The sequence below is a fragment of the Cuculus canorus genome, chromosome 12 (assembly GCF_017976375.1).
Source record: "Cuculus canorus isolate bCucCan1 chromosome 12, bCucCan1.pri, whole genome shotgun sequence".
NCBI classification, from domain to species: domain Eukaryota; kingdom Metazoa; phylum Chordata; class Aves; order Cuculiformes; family Cuculidae; genus Cuculus; species Cuculus canorus.
In genome coordinates this window covers 16,718,275-16,735,963 of record NC_071412.1, presented here as the reverse complement: position 1 = coordinate 16,735,963, position 17,689 = coordinate 16,718,275, and the positions used below count along the sequence as shown (strand labels likewise).

The 17,689-nt window shown below is 42.3% G+C and overlaps 1 protein-coding gene across 11 annotated transcripts in view; it reads right to left on the bottom strand.

The window, feature by feature from the left end:
• Positions 1 to 17,689, bottom strand: part of NEO1 (neogenin 1) — a 175,134-nt gene that overhangs the window by 27,111 nt on the left and 130,334 nt on the right. For 9 of the 11 annotated variants that reach the window (XM_054078014.1, XM_054078018.1, XM_054078019.1 and 6 more), the window contains exons 9-17: positions 16,335 to 16,489; positions 15,650 to 15,798; positions 14,468 to 14,606; positions 10,519 to 10,568; positions 9,661 to 9,805; positions 8,550 to 8,660; positions 4,744 to 4,938; positions 3,832 to 3,927; positions 2,455 to 2,678 (exon numbers count right to left, since the gene is read on the bottom strand). In XM_054078014.1, coding sequence (XP_053933989.1) covers positions 2,455 to 2,678; positions 3,832 to 3,927; positions 4,744 to 4,938; positions 8,550 to 8,660; positions 9,661 to 9,805; positions 10,519 to 10,568; positions 14,468 to 14,606; positions 15,650 to 15,798; positions 16,335 to 16,489 — 1,264 coding nt within the window. The remainder of the gene's footprint in view (positions 1 to 2,454; positions 2,679 to 3,831; positions 3,928 to 4,743; positions 4,939 to 8,549; positions 8,661 to 9,660; positions 9,806 to 10,518; positions 10,569 to 14,467; positions 14,607 to 15,649; positions 15,799 to 16,334; positions 16,490 to 17,689) is intronic. The other 2 variants (XM_054078011.1, XM_054078016.1) reach the window with 1 other exon arrangement.

The following is a 17,689-nucleotide window of genomic DNA, read 5'->3' as shown; positions in this document are numbered from 1 at the left end:
AAAAAGTATTGCTCTTGCAACAGCGGCTCAGGGATGGTAGGAAATAGCTGATGCTTCAGGAGAGGCTGCAAAGACCTTTGGCCTGGACAATCATGTAGTGACAAGTCCAAAGGAGAAATCTTTCCCTAGTGTGTTGCATTACGAGCTGACTTATCCCTGAAAAGCAGACTATACGCTCCAGAATGCCTATGCAAACTCCTATGCTATTTAAGCACTGAATTGTGTTCTTCGCACTTTTTGCTCCTAGCTGCAGTCACGTGGGGCAGCCGGAGTCTTTTTTACAGGTTAAAGTTGTGTTTTTCATCTATGGCTTTGAAACTTGTTATCTTTTAGTTTCACTGCACATCACACCGAACGTAAATGGCACATAAAAGGCTACACCAGAGCATCAGACTTCTCTGCTTTCTTCATTTTTCAACACCACTTACTGTTTTTAAGATCACAACACGGCCCATGATACTGCCCATGGCCCGTGATCCTGCTGCTAGAAAGAAACTTCATAAATATTGCCCTGTAGAATTTATTCTCCTTTTATACAGCCCTAAAAGATCTAATATTTTAGCTTATGCTTGTGAGCACGCTGATAAATCACCAGCAGCCTGCGAGCAGGACAACGCCCCCCCCCAACAAAGATGCTTTGAAAAGTGCCCTCTGATCCACATCAGTGAAACTACCCGGTTCAAGGCACAGCGGAGTGTTCCAGCTTCAGCATCACCTCTGCTCTGTGTTTGTTGGCTCTGGATTGACATGGCACCTACTCACATTCAAGAAAATAAGACTCCTTAAGGTGGAACATCTTAACTTGTATTGGAAGCGTGCAGCCTCTTCTTTGAGTAACAGTTTGTGAATGCCAGCATAGAAGGGGGAACTATGAATGAACTAAATCAGCAGCCAACCTTCTGACAAGAGGGGTGGATGAAACAACACTGGTTTGAACAGACGTAGCTTTGGCTAGGAGGGAACTGACACAAAGTTAAGATTTCTGTGTGCAAGACTGTGTAATAGAGAAGCTCTAACGCATCTGGGTGAACAGCCTCAAAACATGCAATATCTCAAAACACAGCTTTTAGAGATGCCATGACGAACAATGCACCAGCTCACAGTCAATAAAATCACCAACGGTGTGAAATACGGCAACTCGTGAACAGCACTGCTGGAGAGAGGTTTGGCCTCTCTTAAAATGAGCAATTGGCATTGTTCACCAGAGTAGTACAGAATTCGTGATTGAATCCACGAAAGAAAAGCAGGACTTGAGTTCTCCAAACACCACCGGTTAAAAATGATTAAAGCAAATGTTCTCCAACTTCTGTCTTTTCAGGCAAATGCTTTTTACAATGAGTAATTCTGAACCATATTCCACTATTATGTATTATTTTTAGTCTACAATAAAACCTCTTGATCATTGGTCACCAGCACCAAGGCCGGCAGGAATATTTCACTGACCACTGAAAGTCAGGATTTAAGCATTTAACTAATGAAAATGCAGCATTATAAATCACTCCTGAGACATCCTCTGCACGTCTCAGGAATGTGGGTTCACCAATAACTTGTTTTTAGATGAAGAACACACATATATGCAACTTTTCATTTCAATAAAAAACATATCTGTTTTGTAACAAGACTGCTCTGCAAGAGCATAAAGGGAGCTCCACTGGCTGGATATTTTAACAGCCATTTCCTTTGAGTCTCATTTCAAATGTGCAATTTGCTGTCAGCATTTTTGAGGTCTCCTGGTAACTCTGAAAATTAAAAAAATCCAACCAACCAAATGAAAAAAATCCCAAGTCATTAAACCAAACCCCCAATTCAGTCTCCAAATTAAAATAGTAGATGAAAATCAAGGAAAACGGGGATATCATAAAGTTATTGTTATATATTTTGCATCCTTTCAGTTCCCAAAGGAAAGGTTCATTATCAGCTGTGTATGAACAGAAAAGGTTGTGAAACAGGAGTTAAAACCATCACGGTAAGTATTTTCCCTGCCTCACTTACCCCACGAATCCCGATTCTTGGGTTAAACTGCCAAGCAGTCATTAGTTATGCCCTAATTATCTAGTAATACCCTATCAATGAGGTACTGGCTCTGCTAACGGTGAGCCCACGTCTGTCACACAGAGCCAGAGCGTTAGGGGGAAGCAGAAAGGGAAAAAGTGTCACCATGTCTATGTCTCCACAGCAGAATGCAATGCTGGAAGAGTCTGCCTTCCTGCCCTGAGCCAGCCCTTCAGCCTCTTGCACACAACACCCCATCCCAAGCTCTTTCCTGCACACACGCAAGAGTGACCACACAACCAACCAGCTCCTTGAACTCATCAGCTCAAATGGAGCTGGACACATCTCTACACCGTGTTCTAGTGCCTGTCTCTGCTCTCAGCTCTCACGCTACTCTAACCTGAATGTGAAACTTCTCTCTGAAATAACACAGCTGTGTTAGTGCCATTGAAACTCCAGTACCTTGTACTTTGTATTGGCAGGGATATTGGTTTTCCAGCGAACCGTGTAGTAGCGAGCATCCGTGATCTTCTGGTTCTTCGGCAGAGAGTTGTCTGCCCAAGTGATCCGTATGGTGTCATGGCTCAGAATGGAAGCCTGAACTCCCACCGGGGGCATCATGGGAGACGGATCTGGCACTGGAGTGTATGGAGCATTAATAACAAACAAATCAACTTCGGAAGTGTCTAGGGAATTGATGGGTAAAAAGTAGTGTATTATAATTAAAAAGGGAGAAGGTGGCATTTTAATGTAAACAAAAACAAAAAAGGGGAAATGCAGGGTAGTACAATGAAATGAAAGGTGAGACATGGAGAGAAAGAGAGAAAAGCCAGAGTTAATAGGTGACATAAGACTGGCTAATAAAATTACTCTTGCATCATGTCCCTTTCTTAAGGCAGTAAGGCAACACAGACATGCTAACATATATACAAACACCTCATCGTATTAGTACTCAGTACGTTCAACCACAGCCTAAGAACCCCAAAGGTACAGAAACTGTAATTTTGACTGTATTTGCCTCTGAAAGTCCGCTCACTCCTCTTCCAGAGAACAACGAGGAGGAAAAAGAGCTGAACAACTTCTAGATGGGTAAATGCCTCTTTATAAAATTACAGGGAACTCCCATGGTCTTTTAAAGAATGGTAATGGCAGTCAAGTTCCCAGTATCATACACATTTGCAATAACTGAAGTAACAACGGTTTCAATGTCCTCTATAAAATCTGTTAGAACCCCTGCTCTTCAGAAGACTGAAACTAATAGAAGTGCTGGCATCTGCACAAACTAAACAAGTCATGTCAATAGGCTCGTGGGGAGCACAGTGAGCCACAGTAAGGCAACAGCTCACAGCAAACAGATTTTCTCTGCTTAAAATCTTTTATTAAAATGTATTACAAAATTAAAAAAAAAATGCCCACAACTTATTTAGTGTTAAGCGACAGCAGACAGCCTTGGACAAAGAAAATGAAGCATCACATCCATAATCTCAGTGTAAAAGACCAAACAATAGCAATCTGTACTTGTCCATAAAAATCAACATAAGGGCAATACCTTTAGAACTGCACCCACCCAACGCGTGCTAATGGAACAGCAACTCTTGGTTTAAGAACATCTATGAGTAGTTGAAAGGTAAGTTTTGTAATTTAAAAATGAAACCAATTTTAGTTGGCTTAATAAAGGCGCGAGGCAATCACAGAAACAGTAAGGTCAATCAGTTACAGCGATGGAATGTACATGATGACACCAGGAGCCACCCCTGCCGTTACATATCCCATGTTCGCTGCTGTGCACGTCAACAACCTTCAGCTGTGCACAACGTCACAGCAGCCCTTTGCCCTTACCTGAGTGTGGCCTGGTCACGGCACTCTCGTAGAGAGGGATTCCTTCCCCAACGTTGTTGAACGCTTTCAGAGTTATGACATAGTGGGAGCTCGGGTCTACAGGGGAAGAAAACGAAATATATTTTTAGTGCTAACTGTTAGTGAATCCTATTTCCTGCTTCTCCATTCTCTGTTCAGAGTATCATTTTTTAACCGACCTACATGGAATACCCAGAATAAATTTGAATGGCGAAGGGCTCCAGACAGGGCTTCTGCTAGCGGTCAGCAGCTCTCATGCAGCAGAAGCCGAGAGCCACAGCAAATCGACCTTAGGTTCAGCCAAAATAGTAGGGAGGAAAAACATTTTAAAATGAACATTTTAAGTTGCTCTACTATAATATTTCTCAAAACTCCAATTTTATGGACCTTCTCAGTAGCTCCCCATACCAATATTTATTTTGCTTTCAGGATATCTTACCTACCACAGAGAAGTCTGTGGAAGAGCGAGTCTATGTTTCTCTTTGAAAGCAGATGCCAGTGAATCTTGGTGACATTTGAGTTTCTTTTTTGCCTGGAGCCACCTGCTCTGCTGCTCCAGAAAGAGAGCGAGGGAACACTGCTCAGCAGGGAGGGTTTTGTAATAAGCGTTGAAGGGAAAGCATCAAATCAAAATGCACTGTGCTTCAAACCCAGGGAATTTAGGATTCAGGGTTTGGGGTTTTTTTTATTCCTCTGCCTCTTTTTCTATCAGCAGAAAACTGAGTTTATTTGAACTTTATCAACACTCTGGCATCCAACAGAATATCTGAATAATTAAAAAGATCCCTTTAAAAACATATCTGTAGTTTTATTTATTTTTAATACCATAGCTAGAAAACAGTACCATAAATAAGAGGTAGAACTTGGGCACTGATGTCAATCCACTTTCCTTACCTAGGTTTTCAATGGTGTAGTACCGCTGTTTATAGTCCACCTTGATGGTCTGCGCGTGAGGGCTGCCCACCCCGTACCCGATGGCGTAGCCCCTCACCACGATGTTCTGGTTCTCGGGGGGAGTCCAGCTCACGACAATACTGGTGACGAGCGGGCGGACATGTAAGGAACTCGGAACTTCAGGAACCCGCGTTTCTGTTAAAGAAAAGCAATGCATTTAAAGGAATCCTCTGAAATAAAGGCAATTACATGAAGAGCTTTGAGCTAATGAGGTCAAATGCAACACTTGTACCCTGCGCCAGTATTGAATGGAGTGTGCTCCGAAGGAGAGAGCTTCATCGTACAAGAGAGAGCAAAGGACTCTAACAAGCAGATGAAAATTACCATAGTCTTGTAGTCTAATATATTTTAATAGATGCCCTTTTTAAAAGAAAGGACAGTCGCACTGAAAGAAGGTATCAGATCTGCTTCAAGGCAGACGTTTTGATGTTTGTGCATGTTCTTGCCAATTTGTAATTTTTCAAAACATGCATTACATTTATCAGATCATTCCCCTCCACAAAGCAATCTCCTTTTAGTTCCATCGTATTTCTTACTTGTGGGCATTAAAATAATTACATTGAAAACACATTGACAATGAAAGAAAGGTTCCTGAGCTTGTGGTAGGATGAAAGAGAAGATTCCAAAATTCTAGAAGTCATGAGTAAACTGGATATTGTCTGTGCTGCAAAGGTTTGCTGTGATATTTAAGCTGAAAGAGGGGAGATTGAGATGAGATCTTGGGAAGAAATGTTTTGCTGTGAGGGTGGGGAGGCCCTGGCCCAGGTTGCCCAGAGCAGTGGTGGCTGCCCCATCCCTGGAAGGGTTCCAAGGTCAGGTTGGATGGGGCTTTGAGCCCCCGATCCAGTGGGAGGTGTCCCTGCCTCTGGTAGTGGGGGTGGAACTGGATGGGCTTTGAGGTCCCTTCCTACCCAAATCATTCTGTGATTCTATGATTTGTCCTACGTTTCTCACTGCTTAAATCCTTGAGTCTCTTTAACATAATTCACAGAATATCTGCAGGGACTAGATCAAAAATACTCAGAGTCCATACCAAATGTTGCAACCCCACCCCGACAAGCAACACAAACCTGAGCACAACCCAACCGAGTGAGGGAATGTGGATCCTTAACAACAGAGAATTTCCACAGTGTGTCACGGGATGTGTCACGGGAATCTCCTAACATTGTTACTAATGGGATTTTTCCCCACCACCGATTACAGCTTAAAAGCAATCTAAACCTACACCCATTAGTGTCCATACATTCGTTTTAACACCTCAGCAATGAAATGAGGACTTTTCTCAGGCCACTGGAGCCTGCCGTATACTGACAGATTTTAAATAACTCCCTGCAATACTAAGTTGAGTTCCCCACTCTAAAATAAAATAAGTTTAGAGAATTCTGCTTCCTGCAGGGATTTCATTTGAATGAAGCATGCTGCCTTTATCTAAAAACATTTAATAAACCACCACAACAGGATTATGTGGATCATAACACACCACTGGCCTGCTAGCCCAGGGAGTTTATGGTCTCCAGCTGACACAGCTGATCAATTAAAGTTCACAACTATTAAATACAGAAATGCTACAGAATTGCCGTATAAGAGATGACATTTTTAATGGCACAGAAGTCAGTGCATTGGGGATAAACTCTGTACAACTGTTCGACACCTCCTGTGTCTGCACTCCTAGGGGGACTTGCACTGACTTTGCAAAATTACACAGCCCTACTAACACTGAGCTGCAACAGCCTGGCTCCCTTTTGCATGGGTGACACTATAAAGGGAATTACTTTCTATTGAAATAAAAAAAATAGATATGAAATAAAAAGGATTTGTGTCTTACACGTCTACCGAACCTGAGAAATTAAAGATGAGCTGTAAATACATGGTATTAAAACTATCCACAAGCTTACTGAAGAATAACAAAAAATACACATCATCTTTCCAGAGTGCACTGACACAGTTATCTCATACATGTCATAGAATGACATGAATACCACACTACATTGTCTTAACAGTGAATTTTTACTACTTTATAAATTGTAAAGCTCATGTATAAATAAAGTCAGATTTCCTGCCAGGACTGCAACTTTCCATTTTCAAAAAGGCTAAAATTATAAAATCAACACAGACAGAAAGGGTTCTTTTCTCCTCTCTCCCTCTGCCCTATCTCAATCAAATCCTGATGCTATCCTCTTGCACAGTATTGTCAATGCAAATACAAAAGCAGAGCGTGCATTCATCACATTGCGCAAGTGCTGCCTCTTTACAGAGCTCCGGTTGAGTCTGGGCAACCAGTGGTTTCCCAAAGCTGCCAGGCCACATCCTGCCCAGTTAGAGGGAGGCAGAGACACTAATGGCAGTAATTTCAACTCTAAAAAATAATTTAAATAACTACAAATCTGGACCCTACTGCCAACATTGGGGTTTGTGCTGTTCTTGATGAACCAACGGAGAGTAAGCATTAAGGGGCCGAGTGTTAAGTTGAGCATCAACATTGCATAACGCAAAGATGAAGCGTGGGCTCTCAAGGGCTTTACCCAGATGACTGGTGAAGCGATCTTCTGTGGTGTAGAGCAAATATTGAAGCTCTTTTATTAGTCTGCCTCCAGCTGCCCGTATAACTGAACCTCAAGCCAGACAGATGTGAAGTCATTATTACATTACTGGATCCTGTGGCCATCAGCCAGAATGACCCTCCAGCTCCTTCAACCAAGCCAAGAGGGAGACTGGCCTGCGAGAAGCATACAGTAACTCATGTGCAGCAGCACTAATTAAATGCTTTTCTGAGATAGGAACAGTCTACACAGAATCACTGGCTCCATGGAGGGAGTTCCAAAGGGATTCACACTCAGCCATCCCTCTAAAAATGGCACTTTCCTTCCATCTTAATCGCTCTCAGTCAGATTCTGGGAGATGCTCACAAATTTGCTCATTAGAATTCTGCTAGAACCAGGTTTCCCTTGCAAATTATTCCAGTGTAGGAAACATCAAACACCTGGACCAGCTACCATTTTTTTCACAGACCATTTTCTACTGTTATTGTTCAATTCTACATTGAAAAGAGAAAACGTTAACGTGGTTCCATGTACCACGCACTGTGAATCTATGGACTTCATGTAAAAGACTTCTTTTCTGATGGAAGGTCCAGTCCTACAGGTTTACTGCTACTGCAAATATAATAAATCTCCCTTTTCTTTTAAAGTAGCAAAATAATTTCTGGGGGTTGCACACTGCACCTCTGAGTATCCTGTCCCCACCTGGGCTCTCCGAGGTTACTATAAGGGCTTCGTCAGAATAACTCCAGTGCTACACAGGCACAGAATCACTGTTCTACTGCCCTCAAGGAAAACAGTCCTCCTAGCTCTGTTTCATTGCATGTAACTCCCTGCATGGTTAACAAGATGAATTTTATTATAATATGAAAATCATATAAATATCACAATGTATTACTATTTAAATATTGAAGCACTGATATTGTCATTCATAATTGGGTATTTGTTAGTAGAAAAGACATAATGCCAACATACAGCACTAAAAAGTGCAGATGCAGGTTTAATTTCAAGCTATTTAATTGACCTGGCAAGAATTTTGTGTTTTAAAAAAAAATTATTTTATTTAATCATAAATCAAGCATGTTGTATAAACTGAATACAGTAAAACCAACTGAACAAAATCAGGTTTGCCTTTAAAAAAGGCAGCCAAACATTACCGTGCCCTGTCCATGAGTTCTAACAGTTTTAAAGTCAGACTTCTGATCTCACCATCCAGATCGCTCTCAAATGTTTCTGCTGACACCCAGTCGGTAGCTGGCCCAGTGCCGTTCACAGTCAGGGCAGCGACGCGAAAGCTGTATTCTGTACCTCGCTCCAGACCTGAAGGACAAAGAGCACCCAAGAGATCAGAAGAGGAATTCCAGCTCTGAGCACAGGAATCATGGTTCCTAATTAAAACACAACAGGTACAAGCTGATGGCAAAAAGTCTTTCACAACGTGACCCTCCAGCATGCCCTGAGGTCCAGAATGGGAACAGCAGGGCCCACTGTGCCCCCCAGGTGTTGCTAGCACCTGGCTCTGGGTTCTGGCTATTAGGGAGTTGTCTGGAACCACTCACATCCATAACCAAACACAGGTGTGGAGTATAGACAAAAAGTGACCAAAATGAGCAAAGAGTTGGTTTATGGTATCTAAGAGCGTATAATTAATAATCAAAGCAGTATGAAAGCGTACTCAAAATTTGATCTATGGAACTTTATAAGCAGCATTTGCTGCCGGCACAAACACATTCTGGTTACAGGCATGTATCAACCTCTGCTCTGAGTAAACAAAAACTTGCTCAGTCACAGCTGGAGTTTCTGAGAGCAAATCTAAACACCTCAGTAAAACGAGTATATTCATTTTCTAGAGAGACACAATTTCTTCTCTTTTGACCAACTGCTCACTTACAGAGATTTAGCAAATGAACATTCTGTAGCCTTGCTCCTGTCCTCATGTATTTTTATTTTTGCTATACAAAATCCTAGTCCTGGTAATAATACATAGTTTATACTAAGTAATGCATAGGGTGGATTTTCTCAGTGTACAAAGGGGGGATGAGTGCCTTTCTCCATGCAAGCCCTATGCCTTTCTTTTGAAAGGACTTACCCAGTCCACTTAGCAAATCAATGACAAAATTAGGGCCAGAAGACACATCACGAGATTTGGGTTACAATCACCAAGCCCACACTACCTCGTAACCTACAAACAGTGATTTTACATGTTTCCATCTTTTCTTCCAAGGCAAGGGCCCTACATAAACATGTTTCTGAGCCTCAGCCCACTAAAAGTACCTAAATCCCCCTTTCTGATAATAAAAGCTTGTAAATAACAGCTCACCTTCAATTAGCTGAAAAAGCTGGGTCCCACCAATGCTCTCAGTTACATCACTCTTGCGCGACACCTTCCGGTATCGGATTTTGTAGCCAGTGATTTGCCCACTCTGAGTCTCTGCAGGAGGTGGCTGCCAGTGCAGCATTATGCTCTGCAGAAGGCAGACAGGCATTATAAAGTCAGAGAAACTAGTGCTAAAACTTCATGAAACACAAGATAAAAACCATGCATACAGCAAAGACCTCAGTTTCATATCGTAAAACACAGGCTCTCTGTAAAAAAGCAGAAGACCCAGCAGCAGCCCAGGTCACACCCGTGCCTGTAGGAGTTCACCTCAATGTGTTCCAATCTCATTAGACTCTCTGATTCCAATTTCACAAACAGCCACTTGGGTTCCCCTTCCATTTTCTTTAGGTTATCTTAAGATATGGTTTAATTGAGGATCTATCTTTAAGAACTGGTATTTTCTTCAGAAGGCAAAAGTCATCCGAACTGTACATTATGTGCAGGAAGCTGTTGATTTTTAATCATCCAGGCAGTAGAAAAGGGTATTTGGAAAACAGTTTATAAAAGGCTTCTTAAAAAAATTTCCAATCATCATCACTTAAGTCATACAGAGCAAGTGTCTAATTTCCTCTTCTAAAGTGCCCAGGACACTATAAATGCACGCGTGAATGAACGCACACTGTGAACACTGCACTCCAAGCCCCCTGTTCTGATACTCTCCCATTGGACAACTCACACACAAATTGCTGAAAAGCAGCACGGTAGAAAAGAAACCCAAACAGCTCTGAATTGTGGTTGCTCTAAGACCCACCGACCTTTTGTTTATCCGGCACCAACAGGAATTGCTCCATATCTTACCTTGGAGTTCCGCACCTCCAGCGTCAGATTCTGTGGTGGAGCACTGGGGACTGGAAATATTAAAGGAATTACAACTCCAAAATTTCCATATGCTGTATCAAATACTGCATTTCCACACACGGCTACTCCTTACTATCATTCATTAACAAAGAACAAACCACTCCGGTTAGAGACACCGTAGAAAGGAACTACCACTGCCAGAGGTTCTTTAGGACAGACATAGTAACTAGCTTAGGCGGTTTGACTATTGTCAACACAAAGAACAAACTCACTTTGTATTCCAGTCTTTACTTATCACAGGTATCTAAATAAAATATGTTTTATATTTAAAGCTACTTCCCATAAACTCCAAGGAAAGAGTTCACAGTCCGTACTTTGAAAAACCAAATCTTTAATTTGCATGATAGATTCTGGGAACGCACATCTAAAATTCAAGCCATGGGTTTTGTTATCACGATTTTCTGTAACAAAAAAACTCAGAGCCAACATGTCCCTGTGTCACTGAAGAGGTGTGAAGTGCATCACAAAGACAGCTTCTGCTTACACATCTTCCTTTTTTGTTAGCTCTTCCCTAGCTGCAGCGTCTTGCTGACCAAAAAAAAGGCACTGGAAGAGTGAGCCTGAGACTGAGGGAAGCCTTGTCACAGTACTTCACACTCAGAAATGTTATCTCGGAGGCAGAGATAAGGGTTCCCTGGTAGGAAGGTGAGGCTCCAGCAAAGCACAAGGACATGGAAGTAGCACAAGAAGGCTAAAGATTGTTCTGGCCTGAACAATGTATTTTCCAAATAACTCACTCCAGTCACAGAAGTACCTTAGGACATACTCCTGAGTGCATGAAGTAGCCCTGCAATAAGTGAAAGGTACACTGGAGTGCGCTTAAATAAACACCCTCTCCCACGATTCCACAGCAGAAATGGAGGCAACGAGGATTTGGTTCTCCCTCTCTCTTGCCAACTGAGTTTGCAATTACCAGACCTAGGGATTAAGTGCTACATCCTTCAAACAGCAAGAATGCAGGTCAGGAGAAGAAAACTAAATAAACCTAAACTCTTTTTTCTTTTGCTGTCTGTTTTACGCAGAAGGTGCCTACTTTCAGCACAACCTAAATCAAAGTCATGGGTTTCACACGGAGGGATGAATGTATGTATTGCAGATTCGGTGAGAGAATGAATCAGTAGGACACAGAAAAGGACACAGGTATGTAAACATATTCATATACACATATCTCACCATGTGCATAGTTCATTTTATTTTGAAGTAAGCTTAAACAAGATCAGATCAAGAACTTAAGCAAGCCAGGAGATAAAATTCCTTTGGCCTGATACCCCAAGCTTTGGTAGGAAAGGCAGAGCCCAGCTTAGTATGTTGTACAGCAACCACCCAGGCATGAGAAGCACGACACACTGACGGTTCTAAGCCTGCAAGGACGAGGTGATGAGGGAAACGCCCTCAGTCGAGGTGTGATGCAGGGATTACAGTTCTAGCTGCGATGCATGATTGCTTCCTACAGACAAGAAGACCATAAGGACAGAAGCAATCCTTGTAAGCAGCACATAAGCCTCAATTCATATTGTAATACCTGAAGAGCTGCCCTGCAACAGACCACCATTCGTACCTAGATTAGGAGGGAGCAAAAACCTACATAAAAATACGGCAGCTTGTTAAATGGAAGCTAAAAGGCAGCTTAGAATGAAATCCCTGCAGGAAACAGAGAGATTGCTTAGAGACACCACAATAAGATGACATAAGAAGAAAATGTGCATCTTTCATCCGGAAAGATTTGAGAGACTGAAGAGAACAGAGTGGTTAAGCAGCAGGGTTATAAGATTCTAAGAAGCAAGACAACATCCTTCAGAAAGCTGTAGAAAATGAATTTCAATACATTAAATGTACAAATGCAAGTTGGGCCAGGAAGATCTTCAGGAAAACTTGAAAATGACATCATAGCTAATAATAAATTCTTCTTCAAACAAATGAGGCACAGGAAGCCCTTGGGAGAAACTGTAGTGTTAGCAAATGATCAGGGTATGACAGGAAAAGATGAGGCCACCCAATGAACTTCTGTGCATTTGTAATGAGCAGAAGGAAGAGGAAAGGATTCCATGACAGACTGTACAAGGGACAGGATCTCTGAAACAGAAACGTCAATAGAAAGGATTATAGAAGAGGCAGACAGAAGCAACAGCAGTGTGTGGCCAGGGTTAGATGCTGTTCATCCAAGATTTCTAAAGGAATTTAAGAATGATACGGTTGCGTGACTTATTGTAGGGTGTAACCTCTCAAGTTACTTGGGTACTGGGAGATGGGAAATCTGATGCCAGTATTTACAAGGCGTTCCATCCGAGACACCTCAAGTAGTCAGTCAGAAAACCATATTAGCCAATAAACCAAAGCATGAATAAAGCATGAAATTCATCCATCCATGGAGTAATAATAGTTATTTGTCACTTTTTGAAGGGAAATCTCGCATTGCAAACCTGCTGGAGTGCTATTAAAAAGCAACAAGGGGATAGGAGAGAAGTCCTTGTCTGAGCAAACTACTGGTTAAAAGAAAGGAAAGAGAAAGCAGGAGCATCCACAGTGGAAAATGACCCACAAAGTTCCACTGCTGTATAAGCCTGGCCCCCAGTCGCTCAACACATTCCCAAGTGATGAAAGAGGGGTGAAGAGCAAGTTGACAAATGTTACTGCAGACATCTGACGGTAACGAACTGCAGAAAGACCTTAGGACAGTTTGCGCCTGGACATTAAAGTGACAGATGAAATTCACGACAGACACAGTTACACACATGGGAAAAATGAGCCTGCCTCTACATGCAAAATGATGGCTCTAAGCAGACCAATTACAACAAGATCTACCCCAAAAATGTCACCACAGTGCTCAGAACAAGCCAAAAAACTCAGTCAAACGCTAGTAATGACACACTGGCATCCCCGATACAATTTGAGTCCCCTCCATCTCCATTTTTAAAAGCATGTAGGAGAAAAGAAACCCAGGAAAGGTTCAGAAAAGGGCACTGAAAGCTGACAACAAATGATGCTAATGTACAGCAGGCACAAAACTGACAAAAAAGGAGTGATTTTTCACAGAAAATGTAGAAGGATCTTTATCAATTTGGTGTCGTGGATGACAAAAGCTGACGTGGGTTAAAGAGGATGCTGACAGGGTTCTTGGAAAAGAAACTGAGCGGTGAACACACAGAAAGCACAGCACAGTCAAGAATTTTCAGAGAAATAAATTTTTGGACACAGAGAATTTGGGACAATGCTCCAATCTGGGCATCTATTCTGGTTTTGGTCACTCCTGGAAAGACAATTTCTAGCTAGACTACTTTTGGTCTGGCTGTTCTTTCTCATAAAGAAACTTCTCTACAGAAAATAAGAGTTAACATTAACTCTGATCATGTTACAATTGTTGATATATCATATATACCACTACCACTTCCTGCTTCCATTACTATATGCAACTGATTTAACAGTATCTGTGCTGGTGTCCAAAGAAAGACACGCAACATCTTCCCATACAACCACAACTAAAACAAAAACACTCCGAAAGCAAAGTCTGTTCATATGTAAAAATATTAGAGAAGTTAAACAATAACATGGAGTTGTTGCCTTCAACATAATTGTGTTTCCGTCCACTCTTAATACTCTGCAGACTCAATAACCCATGAAACAAACTGCTGGTATTGAAATGAAGGACGCCGTTGTTTCGTAATCAGAATATCAGGCACTTCTGCAGGTACAGTAATTTTCCTTTACCCAATTTGGGAAGCCTCGGGGGAACTTTTGGCATTCACAGCCATATACAGCAATCATGTTATTAATAAACGTGAACAAAACAATGAACAAAACCTGTATAAGTCTTTCTGGTTAAAAATGCACTTCAAGGAAATTACCACACAATTCCTGAGGAAAAAAAAAATGTTGGAATAAAGCAGCTTACCATCTGACAGCGTTCGTACCACCACGTCTTGGGTCGAGACTCCAGGGCCATGTTTATTGTAAGCCACCACTCGGAAACTGTATTCTGTGTACTTCTTTAATCCGTTAATGGTGTAGGAGAGCCCTGCTACATCAACATCCTGTTCATAAACACACATACAAGTCAAGGTCAGAATCAGGTCTGCAACTACTATAAATGTCTTCAGTCTTTCGGTACAGTTGCACTCCAAGCCCAAAGCAGGAATGAGCCCTTTCTGTAGCATCTGCAGACCAGATCCACACTTCACATACAGCCAGGACTCGTACAGATGCTAACAGTGACCTTGAAGAGAAAGTTCTACCTATCCAATCTAGACCACACCACGGACACTGGGCCTGTAAATGAAAAAGGACCTGGCAAACCTGACCAAGAGTAACAACTATTACTCTACTTTGAACACTGGGACGGAGCAACGGAAAATGTAATTTTATCAGAGGAATACAACAGTCCTATTTAAAAATTTATGTCAGAAATTATTTTAAATGCTAAGAAAAATATTCTTCCCTTTAGTTTTTTTCATAGCGGGATTTATATTCCCCTACAATCAGATAGGAAATTAAATGACTGGGATGAATTTTCCCAAAGCTGTGAATACTCTCAAGGTGCAGCCTTCCTCTGGTACAGAACATTCTGAGTATTTCCAGTGGAATCATAAGAAAACATACTCAATTAGACACTCACCACAATCAAATATCAATCATGGGCTGAGAGAACTCAAAAAGTAACAGTTCAGATTAAGGATCATGCTAAAATCAGTAATCACTCTGCTTTACTAAAATAAAAGCAGCAACCTACAGGAACTACGCAAGCGTCCGTTACATCTCAACCAGCACCGCTAACAAATGATACAGGCATTATTGGAGTTTTCCTCTTGTGCTACGATGGACATCCCCAAACACAATTTGGTGCAGCAGAACACCTAAATAAGCCACCACAAAGCATACTGGTTTAATTCCAAGAAGCATAAATTTCATGCTGGATTTTTAATTTTAAATATTTCTGTATTTTGGGCTGATGGATTCAGTCGATCAGAAAAAAGAACACCTGGCAAAGTGCTTCTAGAAATGTAAGGTAAAAACACAATAAAAGAAAAAATGCTGCGAATGGCATTGTGTATCATGCAGGAAGAGCCAGGCTCTGTACCTGTTCAGTGTCCTGTCCCTTCTCCATGTAATACAGCTTGTAGTTCTGGATTTCTCCATTGCCAGACAAGGGCGTTTCCCAGGTGACACTGACAGAGGTGGGTGAGCTGGCGTACGCTCGGATGTTGGGTGCTGGGCCAGGAAGCTGAACTGAAATGTAAGCAAGAAACTTTGCTAGTCACCACGCCTGACCATTAAGGTTTCAGTAGCTACTTCTTTTAGCATCAATTCCACTGTTCATCAACTCCAGTAAAAAAACGGGTTGCCTTTCACTTTTCACCCTTTCACACAGATTCATGGAGGGGTATAAAGGTGGGACCAAGTTTCTGAAGGAGATATTTCTCCCTGGGCCAGATCCAATTTGTCCTGAATGATCCCAAAAAAGAACACACTTCACATTTCTTAAAAGTCTGCTTTTTTCCTCTTTCAGTTAACATCAATTTAAAAGTATTTCTTCTATAACAGTAACTGCAGAAAATTTTACAAGGAATGCCTCAACAGTCCTTCTCAAGGGTGAGAATAAATCAAACAAGCATCCCACCATGTAACTTGGAAAGTCATTTTGGAGCTATGGGCTGCGAGTGCAACATTTAAGGATATCGGTTTATTATGGGAAAGGTCATGAATGGGGAAAACAAAAAAATTCTATCCCAAAGCGAAGATGACTGGAGATATTCAGAGCTTACCCTCAGGCTGAGTCGCCACCTTCAGCGGGACCGAGCTCTCTCCGGGGCCATGCTTGTTCTGAGCCACAACTCTGAAGACATAAACTGTTTCAGGCATCAGGTTTTGGATTGTCACTTGTGTCTCTCCGGGACGACTTGTGTTTTCCACACGTTCCCTTCAGGTAACAAAAGGGTTGGGCACAGAAACAAGCACTGATTAGTAAGGAGGTTTTTGAGGTGTAAATAAAGGAATAGTTGCTCCTGAGACACATCCTGTATGAATTTATCTAATGCGCTAATGCTGTGGATATTTACACTGCAGGGATTGCACGACAGAACAATAATAGAACAAAACTGCTGGTGACAGACAGCTTTGAATTTTGTAACTTCTCTTTGAAAAAAAGACATGCACTGAAGTAAAAGAACAAATTAGACTCGGCATCACAAAACTCTAAGTAGTTTCTTTGTTGTTCTTGTAATAGCATGCGATAATTCACAGTGACAGTTCATCCCGCTACACTGAAACCAGACAAAAAAACATTTAGACAGCACATACAGCCTGGTATTTTTGTTAATACTGTGGGGTTGTTTTTTGCGTATTTTTTAAAGCAGCCATTTTAATGCATTCGACTTCCAAACTGAGCTGCTCGCCAATATTTAGATTGTTTAAAAGCCCCCATGGGCTGTGACTCGTACGCTCCTGGGCAGAAGCTGTGGCATTTACGCTCTTGCCACACAAGGAGGAGGGCCAACAAACAGCAACATCTGCCTGGGTCCCTCCTGCCCTCGTTCGGCCTAACAGACAAGCAGAAAACTGTCCCTCAGCAGCATTTTACGCTTGTGTCATGCCCAGGGACTCAGGCATCTTGGAAGGGCTTCCATCAGCCCAGCGTGGAGCTGCTCCCCTCCAGCAGCGCCCAGGAGCCCGCACGGGGCTGCAGGAGCCCAGCCTGTCTGCCAGGGCCCGAGGGAAAACTGCACTGTCTGCCAACGAGCAGTTACGTTCTGCTCAGCAAAAAAGCCAACGTTTTGCAAGCTGGAGGCTGTAGCCCAGCTGGGAGAAGACCCTTTGTGCAAAGAGGGAAGGGGGAGGATTCCTGCCCTGTACTGAGAGAACACCCATCGCACTCCCACCACGGGGACTGGCGCCCAGCGCTGAGCAGGAAACTCGACTGGTTCTTATCAAGCTCAGGATTGAGGGAGAGATTAAAAGATTAATCTTCAACTAAATACAGCCTTCGTTTTCAACACACTGCCGCTCTGACAAGGAATTTCAGAGCTGCACCTGGGCAGCACACACACACACTGCCGGTCCTCAGCGAGGAGCTTCCCGCACCCTGCAAATACCAACAACAGCGCTGTGACAAGAGAAGACA